Genomic DNA, 10,700 nt, shown 5'->3' with positions numbered 1-10,700 from the left:
TTACTTACAGATACTTTAATTACTTTAAGCTGATGTTCTGCTACATCTTGCCGACGACGTTGGGGATTTGGCTGTGGGGAGAACAGTGGCGCTGCGCGGTTGCATGGCAATGCTTCATACGATTTCTCGGCATGTTCCATAGCGAGCTGACTGTTAATAGCCTAGCTCATGCATACGGATACAGGCCGTATAATAAGTAAGTAAAACTACATCTTTATTGCCATAAAAGTTTGGAACAAAATCTTTTTTTTTTTCGACTTCTTGATATCAACTATCTTCTTTATTTGTAATATCTGTTTTTTTTCTTCTGTCATTTTTATCGAATGTCCAAAATTAGTTTCAAAATTTCCAGAAAATTCTTTACAATTTAATTTAGGTCTTACGTTTTTTTTATTGAAACGGCTTAAAGCCGAGCGTTGACGAATGAAGGTTGCAAAAAGTCTAAAACATTCTTGAGTTTTAGGCAACTAAGGTCACTTGGCTCATTTGTAAACTGTAAAAGCATAAGTTACAAGGGCACTTATATTAGTGTGATGTATTTGTATTATACTACGACAATATAATCATAAATGTAAAATCATTGTTACTCAAGCTAAACAATTTTAGCATATTGCATTCCAGGTTGCGGCTGAGCGTCTAAAATTAAATTCCTACCTAATACTATATTAATAACACAGGTTTGCTTCGACAAATAGCATAGTCTGCTTATAAATAATAGATATTGAATATTAGTAAATACATAACATTTGTCAGCAACAAATCTTAAATAGGACACACTTAAATATGACTTCGAGTTTCTAAGCTATACTAATATTATAAAGAGGAAAGATTTGTATTTTTGTATGTATTGAAATAACTCAAAAACTACTGGGCCGATTTAAAAAATACAGTCACCGTTAGAAAGGTAATTAATATGTGAGTAACAAAGCCTATATTTTTCATCATTTTTTTAATTTCACGCGGATGAAGTCGCAAGCAACAGTTAGTGTTGTAATAATGAGATAGGTACATTTTTCAACTTAAAGTAATCAAAGCAATACATCTTATTCAAATTATGATCACAATTTAATAATTATTATGTAAACGTATAAAGCTTAATTTCAGGAATATAATACCGAGGGAAAACCGTTTCGTGGCGACGTGTACACTCGGCGAGGGCTGGCATAACTATCACCACGCATTTCCATTCGACTACAAAGCCGCGGAGCACTTTGATGCATTCAACTTTTGCACCACTTTTATAAATGGCTTCAAATGGCTCGGCTGGGCGTACGACCTGCGCGAAGCTACACCGCAGATGATCAATGGACTGGCGAATAGACTCGGCGACGGAACACCGCTGCATTACCCACTCGCTGAACAAACAGACGACTGAATACTGCATAGTTTTAAATACGTTTAACATTAATTTTAGTTTAAGTAAACATGTATGCCAATAATTTAAATAAATACCAAAAAAAATTGACTACCTTTAAGAAATACTGGCTGTGAACTTAACACATTTAGTTTTTGTAGAAAAAAAATACAGAATCATTTTTTTAATCTGTACAAAGAGTATATTTTATATAAAATAAATATGCTACTAACCTCCAATTAAGAATTAATTAAAAATAAACCGGGTTATAAAAGCGCATTCGTTTTATCCCAATATTGCTATTTAAGGTTTCGTAATGAAGCAACTATCGGCCGAAGTGCAAACATTTTGTAATTAACACGAAAAACAAACTTCTATTAATTACTGGCCATTGCGGTTGAAAATTAACACTCTGGTTGATGTTAAACATTATTAATAAAGAGAATAATAATTGTTTTAACCAAAATAACATTTGTGATTTCCCATTCTTAAAGCGATTTATAATTTTTTTATAACTAACAACACATTTAGTAGCCTTTTAACTTGATTCATATTGGCAAAATGTCCTTTAAAAACAGTGGTTGTTTTCAGTTTTAGAAGACTATGCTATCTTTGTTGTATTATAAACATTATATGAAGTTAAGAGGTACAGTAAAGTAAAACGCGTCGCGTCGTAGCTACCTTGCAGTATAATACAAAACCCGTTACGACCAGTAAGGGATTTAAAGTTCACAATATTGTTTCTAATTTCAGTTGTTTCAGACTTTAACTAGTTACTTTGTTATATTCATTATTTTTATACTAGCTTTGGCCTGCGCCCCTGTCCGGAATTAAAAAAAAAAAAACAAAAGTGAGTAGCATATGTGTTTTTCAAGGCTATCCTACCTACATATAACAAATTTCATCGAAATCCGTTCAGCCGGAAGCAACAAACTGTAACGAACATCCAACCATCTAGACTTTCGCATTTATATTAGTATGGTTAACTTTTTGTAAGTGAAAATAGGTGAGTTCACTTTAGTCCTAGAACTTAACCCGATCTCTTGGTTACTGAGTACTAGCCTAGATCTCTCATATCTACACTAAGGGAATCCCTTAGTTACCTATTAACGCTGCGCGCGGCAGACGTTTTATCTTCTGACTTTGTCTTCCAAATGTTAGGACCGTATATTTTTTTATTTCAACGGAATATAACAAGAATATTTTAAACTGAAGTGTAGAAGATATTTATTCTTTATAGCAAAGTTATTTTTCAAATTTGTTATGTAAATGAGATAACTAGTATTCAGAGGATTGCGCCATTTTCTATTGGATTTACAAGGATTGCAGTTTAATGAGGATTTAAATCAAACTTTTTCGTTCTTAGAGGGATTTAAAAACTTCTGCCGTTAGGAATCTTTACGCTTCAGTAGAGCGGGTCTCTACGTGAATGTTTACTGGCGGGATAAAATTATAATTATGGTAAACCTTCACATATTTACTTATTAATAACATATCAAAAGATTGTTTTTTTTAATTACATCTAATAATTGTCGCTCGCGACTTTGACGGCTTGAATTAAAAAAAAATCGTTCCCGAGTGGATGAGACAAAAAAAATGTGATCTTCTAAGTGAAGAGCGTCGGTGGCTCAGGGGTTTAAGCACTTGACTTGTAATCCACAGATATTAGATTCGAATCCCGCAATTGATTTTCGATTTTTGAATTTCATATGTACATAATTTACCTGAAGTTGTTACGGTAAAGTAAAACCTTTAACTAAACTATTGTAGAACTATTATGCGATTGTTTCACAGTCAATTCTACTGACTAGTTCCACAACTAAGAATCGAGTAGTGTGCGCACCTCCATATAAGCCTAAGGAATGAAAGCGAGACTAACCATTTCTACGAAAGCTTAATTGTAACATACAATGAGGTAACGTATCATGACGTCAACATAACAGTCGTAGCTGTACCCGTAGACATAGGTATTGGCGTAGACAAGCGTAGCCGTAGACACGTTGAGTTAGGTGTAGGCATGGGCGTAGAAATTAAACAATCCGTAAGAAGAAAATTCATTTATTTACGTAACTGTACATTTAAAATACATACGACCACTAATATAGACATAACACGCATATGAAAAATCAGGGCTAGATACAATGGAATCCGTTTTTAGTTGTAATACTAACTGTAGCCCACGTCTTTGTCCGTGAGGATAAAATTAGCCTATGACAGTTTAAACATTCAACTTCTACAAGATACACTTTTACACTTCTCTTGTTCTATACATTATACGTTCAAAGTTTTTTAGTCTTTGTTACCCGACAGACAGAAGGTAAAGTATTTCGCGTGCTAAGTTTGTTTTTATGTATGTGTACAAACATCCATACATCTCAACTTTCGCATTTATATTAGTCAGAAGATATATTTAGTCTTTTACTGATAACATAAAATGTATTTTGGCTTTTAAAATCTCAATAAAAACACATAGTCGGGTTTTTTGTTTTTTTTTTTTAATTACATCCTTTTGGTTGTTTTAGTGTATTGTCGAGTGTCTGCTAGGTGTGAGTCCTCCTAGCCGAGGGCCTGTGGAAGAGTTGCTTAGCGCCGCGGAAGGTGGCGAGCCTGGCCGCCGCGCCCTCATTGCTCCACGCGGAGTCAAACTCCGTCGTATCCTGGTCCACTAAGTGCGTGTACTTTGTACGTCCTGATCTACCGAATTTCTTCACTTGCATTACCTGAGAAAAAAAAGTTTTCATCAGATATCTCTACTAAGAGATTCAGCCTACCCTGTTACGAAATACGGGTTGAATTCACATAATTTTGAATTTTCTCTAAAATATGTCCAAACATCATGATGTTTTCCTTCATCGTAACGGATAAATGTAGCACGAAAAACACAGATTACAAGACAAAAAACCGACATTACGGACCTGTCACTGGCTGATAGAGGCTCAGATAGGTTAAAAGTGACGTCACTGTCAGATAGAGTACCAAACATTTTCATCACATATTTTATACATTGGATTGTTATTATGACTTTACAAGAATTGTAGGACAGGCGCTAAGTCATTAATTATTCATAAATAAATAAACCGCACATAACAAGAAATGTTAATTTAGAAATACACTGCCTTTATTTTGTCTGTGTAGTTTAGTTAAGTAATAATTAATATAATGCTGGCCGCCAAGAAAACAACAAAAAATGTATTTATAAAAAAGAACAATATTTGAATGTAGCAGAGAAACATGTGACGAGAGCGATGTAACAACATTGTATTTTTAACAAATGCAATTTTATCAATTTCTGTGAATATGTTTTTATTAATAAACTAGCTGTTTCCGTGCGGCTGAAATTATGAAAATTTTATTGTATTGTTTTACATTTGTCAAATTATCAATAGCAAATGTCAAAATGACATGACACGACAAACCTTGGCAATCTTACTTTCTTGATGTTGGCAGCAACTTATGGTCTCTTTCCCACATTAGGGTTTTTATCAAAATCTTTACCCTCTAACTTTAATGACGTGAAAATATAAAGCCTAAAGCGTGACGTAGGTGTAGGGATTTTTATTAAAAAAAGAATTATTCAAAAATATGCGGTAATTCCTGACATCTTAGGCAACAAAGTGTGTTTACGCTTTATTATTTTAGTAAAGAAGAATTTTACAAGTAAATAATATTTAATGTCTCACAAAAAAAATAAAAGCCGTACAACTTATAAAAAAGTAAATAAAAATGTATATGTGTTTATGGCACAAACCTTTGGTAAAACAGTCTTGTCAAAGTGATCATCCAACGTGGGTCCGGAGAAGTCTTGTTTGTAAACCTCGTCCTCTTTGTCCAAGTAGAACGCACCTCTGTAACATTCATATGTGTAACGTAAACACAATAAAACAATTAGCAACATTACATATAATAAAATTGGAGTGTCTGTAATATCAAAAAATCCAGATTTCGGTAAGATGTATTTGCGTTGCTGACAACGAAAATCGCATTTAATTTTGTTTATCTATCTGTCTGTCCGCATGTCGCGTTTGTTTTGGGTAATCTTCAAAACGGCTTGATCGATTTCTACCGTTCTACCTTTCATTAAAGGGTAGCTGGTAGTCAGGCATATTATAGAGTACTTTTTTATCTTAATTACGTAGACAAAGTCGCGGGCAACAGCTAGTGAACAATAAAGTAACTTTATTGTAAGTTTAATTTAGTACATAAATTTCTAAGATAGTGTTTTCATGAAAAAACGTAACACTTAAAAATGTCATAGACTCTAAGACAGCACAGAACATGAAAAATAAATTCTACCTTTTTATTTATGTTAATATTTACATGTAGATGTAAAACTGTGAACTAAGTTAATAAATAAATACAGTTCTTTTTATTTTTTTTAACCTTAAATATTGTTAACTTTAAAGTCTGCACATACCTGTGATAATACTTCTGTAAGAATTTGTACTTTCCCTTGATAGACTTGTTGGTGACGACTTTGGGGTTGAGTCGCTGCTCCACGCGGCGCTCCTCCTCCGTCATGTTGCGCATGCGCTCTATCGTCACCAGCTCCTTCTCTACACTGTTATACATACAATTAATGTTACATGTAACATTGTAAAATGTAACATTATAAAATGTAAAATTGTAACAAGTAACATTGTAAAAAGTAACATTATAAAATGTAAAATTGTAACATGTAACATTGTAAAATGTAACGTTATAAAATGTTACATGCAAAAATGTAACATGTAAAGATGAAAATTTGTAAAATAACATTAATTAAAGTAGAATCATGGTGTTTCAATTTAAATTTAACATTGATAAGACAAGAATAATTGAAATTTATAAAAAAGAGATTTGTATAGAAAAATGAATTTACATACATTTTTTTTAAACATCAACGATATTAAAATTATTGAAATTTCCTGATGATGGGTGTTTTTGCCAAAAATCTACTTACGCCTCTCTTTCTTCCTTATCCCGCTTGATCCTCTTCATTTCGCGAAGTTTCCATGCCTCGTACTCCAGTTCGTCGTTCTCATCATCCGTACATACGTCATTTATATTCGCCTCTTTTAGATCACCCTGGAATAATATTATAAGCAAACTATATATAGTGTATTTCAAAACATTTATATCATAGCTAAAGAAATGAAAATATATAATAAACCGGCTTTTCAATTTTCAAACAGTCCAAACCAAATATCACGGATTAAAGTGGAACAAATTCCGCGTTTTATATCAATGTGCACACCGGACGCCTAATTTTAGTTGACTTCTTTAAAAAAATATACATAGGAAGAGTAGGTTTGTATTATGTAAAGGAGGGGACACATGTGGAAAGTAAACATACTCTTTCAGTAGTTCCCTTAGTTAATTTTTTTTTACACCTCGTACCTACTATTTATAATAAAAAAGGTTCTCTTTTTTCCTCTAAATAATTTAAAATAACAGATATTACCTGTGCATTCCTCTGTTCCGATCGTATTGTTTCCTCCACCAACTTCAAAGCCTCTCTTCGCCTTTCCTCTTTTTCCTTTCTTGCATCCGATTCTTCTTTCTTCTGCTGTTTCAATTTCCGTTCCTTTTCTGTCACAGTCATCCTCTCCGATGCTCTTACGAAAACTGGTTTTACCCTGGGACCTAGGAAATACTCTCGTGAAAACTGAATGCAGAGTCATATTAAAAAGTTTGATATAAAAAAAAACTTTACATTTATCTATTATACCCAGAGTCATTTTTATATTAATATTTCCATAGCGAAACTTTCACAAATATCCAAAATGTATCAACTTTTTTTTGAATTGAATTAAATAGCAAACCAACATTAGTAGTTTCCATAAGAAATTTAAATTCTAGCATAGATAAATTCTCAATTTTAATTTGTGATTAAATTTAAGGTAAAGCCTTGTAAAAGTACAATTTAAAAAAATCGTTACAAGTCACAAAGAGGATTATTTACCTGTGTCTTCTTCACTGTCAGTGTACTCTGTGTCAGATGAACCGCTTTCTTCCTTCTCACCACCTAGCATTTCCTCATCATCATCTCTACCAAGAACCTCCTTTTCCGCTTCCCTGTAATTATTAATAGACTCTAGAGCAGTTTCCCAATGAGCCTACACCTCACAGTGCAATTTGATAGTCTTTCACTACAGGCTATTTAAAAACAATGATATTGGTACTTAATTTAACAAAAAAGGCTGTAAGTAAAAAAAGTAAAAATATAGCCTATGTTGTCACTGACAAAGTAGATTTTTAATGGTGAAAGAATTATTGAAATTGGTGCAGTAGTTATTGAGTTATTTCGATATATACAAAAATTGACAAATCAAAATCTTTCCTCATTATAATATCTGCATAGATAATTAGGGAATTGGCACATAAAAAGTATGGGAAAACTCTAGAACACATGCATCTCAAATACTATTAAACATATTGAAATGTAAGAAATACCTTGCAGCTAATTTAGCTTTTAAAGCTTGTCGTCGTTTCTCTATTTCCTCCTCATCTAAATCATCGTCACTTTCTGAAGTGTTACGTTCCTCTTCTGCGCTCGATTCTGACTCAGGCTCTGGTTCAGCATCAATAATTTCTGGCTTGTGCTCTTCACGACGCGGGGGAGACCTCGCCACCCTTCGAAGTCTTCGCAGACGAGGATCATCAACCTAAACAGACCACATAAGTTCACCATGTAATACCAATATAATAGTAATTTTATTTAGATACTAGCTTTTGTCTGCAACCTTATCAGCATAGTATAAAAAAAAACTATGTATCCCTTGGGAACCCGTGGTTTTCGAGGATGTACCATTTCCCAGGTATTACGCCAGATTTTCTTTTATGTTGCACTAAATTTTAGGCACGAAATTATTGTATCCCAAGGGGAACCATAACTTCCGGGATCAAAAGTAATATTTTTCTTCTTTGAAACTACCCTCAGCTTCTATGCCATATTTTTTTGAAATCCATTCAATCATTATCCATCTATTTCTAAAAATTAGTACGAAGGAAGACTAAATAATCAAATTCTTACTATCACAATTAAAATTTATGTGTATTATATGAAAAAAATTGTAACCATCCTATACTTGATTAATAGTTTAAATGTGACACAACTGGGCAAGTAATGTTTATTGCGACCCTGGCTCAGCCTTCTTACATCTACACATTCATTCTCATTGTAACACTGTAATAATGCTGTCACCTGTGAATCCCTTCACATAGGATTTAAAAAAAAACTTAATTTCTAGCCCCTGTGTTTTAATACTGTTCTACATCTGTGCCAAATTGTCATTGAGATCCATTGACCCATTCTAAAGATACCTTTCATCAAATATTCTTCCATACATCTAAATTTTCACAATGAAATATTTGTAAGGTATAAAAGACTTACTTCCTTCTCTGAATCACTGTGTTCCTCAAGTTTAGTACCAATTTGTGATGCTATCTGCACTCTACGTTCTGGTTTCTGTTGCTCTATAAAATCTTCTACATCTGATTCCTCGGAAGAACTAACACCTTGAGCATAATCAGGTTTTTTTCCCGATATGTACCTCTGTACCTTCACTTTTTGCATAGACAATTCACCTGCAATAATATGTCAATATAGTCTTAATATATGTGATTTAACTTAGCTCAAATATAACCTGTCATTATTCTTCTATTTTTATTACCTTAATAAGGGATAGAATTTATTAAAATTACCTATCTTCAAATGTGATTAAGACTTTAAACAAAAACGCAAGTATAATAGCGAAGACTTTTGAAATTTTGACCCATACTAACATACAACGGAAATTATTTGTTGTTTAAGATGAAATAAACGTTTCTAACAATTTGAAGTTTTCTTCATAGTTTTGTATTTTGTGAATGTAGGAATTGTTTTGGTGTTTACCAACCTTTTTCATTACGAATTGGTACAGCTCCTGCTGTACTTTGTATGCCGATTGGCTGAGCTGGTAGCACGTTCATTTTGGAGTCACGAAGATTACTTTATTTTGTTGTAATTTTTGATAATTGTGATATTTATTCCACTTTACAGAGAGTCTAGGATAAATTTAAGACACCATTGAATCATTTAATGCGGAAGCAAACTTGATATGAAATTTTGACAATTGGCTTTGACAACAGATAAAAAGCGTCACCATCAAACGTCGTTTGACATTGACACTTACAGTGTTGCAAACCTTTGTAATAGTTATTATTGAAGTTGGTAGTTATTTTAATGTAAAATTCTCCGAGATAACGAGATTAAAACAGTTGCAAAAGTTTATGTATCGGTCAGTGTTTAATATGATACTGCTTAATTTATGTATTAAGGTATTGAACAGTATTGAATTTAAAGTACAGATGCCATAGTCTAATAAAATTGTGTCGTGGACAGAAAATTCTTAGAATATTTGCCAATTGAATCTGGTAAATGCTTTTTTCAAGTAATCATAAAAAATACTTTTATTCATAAAGATAACTTTAATGTCGAAAGAACCCTTACTAACATTTTATATGCACTATATTATAGTCTATAGTCATATATATCGTCGAATATTTACTATATATTATAGTATATAGTAAATATTCGACGAGATTATTTTAAATAAAACAACAAAGTAAAGCAGTCAAGTTCTATAATTTATCATTTACTTAATTTATTTTGTACAAACTTCAACAATATATATAATAAATATTCAATTAAACCTCTATCATTCAGCAAACTGAACTCACTTTTTGTCATAAGTATATTCAAATAAACAATACAATGATATTGTAACTTATTGTCTAAACTTAATTAAACACAACTTTTTTGTGCCAATATGCCTAATAGTAGATAAAACGTTTGGTTAAACCAACACAACTTTAAATTCCGGATATGATAACCAAATAAAGCACCTCGAGGTCGCGGGACGGGCCGCTCCGTGAGGCTCGTGGTTGCCGACAGATGTCTATACAAAATATACATTTATTTGTGCGAACGACTTGCACGTACAAAAATTGATATCACATCTGACAGCTTTTTTGGGGAACGTGAACGAGCTCACTTTGAAATGACCCATCCCATGACTCACGGTCTCGTCAGTGCGAAGACGACGAGTTAACTGAACTGAACTGCTGCGATCGAAACCAAGGAAACCCAACTTAGGGAGGCAACAGCGGGTGCGCCGGCGATGGGGAACTGCGCCGGCACACTCGCTGCACGGTGTTGCCCTCCCACGATAACTACCTAAGTTTTTATCATCAGAAACTGTAATAATTATTGCAAATACGTGCAAAACGTTAAGCGCCTCTTTTAGTTTACAATACACTGACTCTTTTATACTTTTGCAACATTTAGATCGTCACGCATTTTAGAAAATTACACTTTATTATTTAA

General features: G+C 33.1%; 2 protein-coding genes across 2 annotated transcripts in view; one reads left to right on the top strand and one right to left on the bottom strand.

The window, feature by feature from the left end:
• The window catches only part of LOC106104723 (acyl-CoA Delta(11) desaturase-like), a 3,108-nt gene extending 1,700 nt beyond the window's left edge, over positions 1–1,408 (top strand). Inside the window, exons 3-4 of the mRNA XM_013284853.1 lie at positions 11–196; positions 1,105–1,408. Of these exons, the coding sequence (XP_013140307.1) occupies positions 11–196; positions 1,105–1,375 (457 nt within the window). The 3' untranslated portion in view covers positions 1,376–1,408. The remainder of the gene's footprint in view (positions 1–10; positions 197–1,104) is intronic.
• A 2,441-nt stretch (positions 1,409–3,849) lies between these two features.
• LOC106104766 (microfibrillar-associated protein 1) lies at positions 3,850–9,461 on the bottom strand. Its single transcript, XM_013284896.1, has 9 exons — positions 9,232–9,461; positions 8,727–8,920; positions 7,787–7,998; positions 7,296–7,408; positions 6,795–6,976; positions 6,294–6,418; positions 5,769–5,912; positions 5,103–5,199; positions 3,850–4,074 (listed from the first exon to the last, which is right to left on the bottom strand). Exons 1-9 carry the CDS (start codon positions 9,302–9,304, stop codon positions 3,895–3,897), a joined length of 1,320 nt encoding a protein of 439 aa, XP_013140350.1. The 5' UTR covers positions 9,305–9,461; the 3' UTR covers positions 3,850–3,894.
• Positions 9,462–10,700: the final 1,239 nt, after the last annotated feature.

This window comes from Papilio polytes, unplaced genomic scaffold (assembly GCF_000836215.1).
Source record: "Papilio polytes unplaced genomic scaffold, Ppol_1.0 DF823399.1, whole genome shotgun sequence".
Classification (NCBI taxonomy): Eukaryota; Metazoa; Arthropoda; class Insecta; order Lepidoptera; family Papilionidae; genus Papilio; species Papilio polytes.
Note: the sequence above shows the minus strand (reverse complement) of the source record. Positions and strands in the feature narration are given on the sequence as shown.

Excerpts from the sequence above, each read along its gene's own strand:
- LOC106104766 (XM_013284896.1), bottom strand. The coding sequence starts at position 9,304 with ATGAACGTGCTACCAGCTCAGCCAATCGGCATACAAAGTACAGCAGGA. Across the intron at positions 7,999-8,726 it reads ACAGTGATTCAGAGAAGGAA|GTTGATGATCCTCGTCTGCG; the intron begins GTAAGTCTTTTA and ends TGGTCTGTTTAG. Across the intron at positions 5,913-6,293 it reads GATAAGGAAGAAAGAGAGGC|TGTAGAGAAGGAGCTGGTGA; the intron begins GTAAGTAGATTT and ends TATGTATAACAG.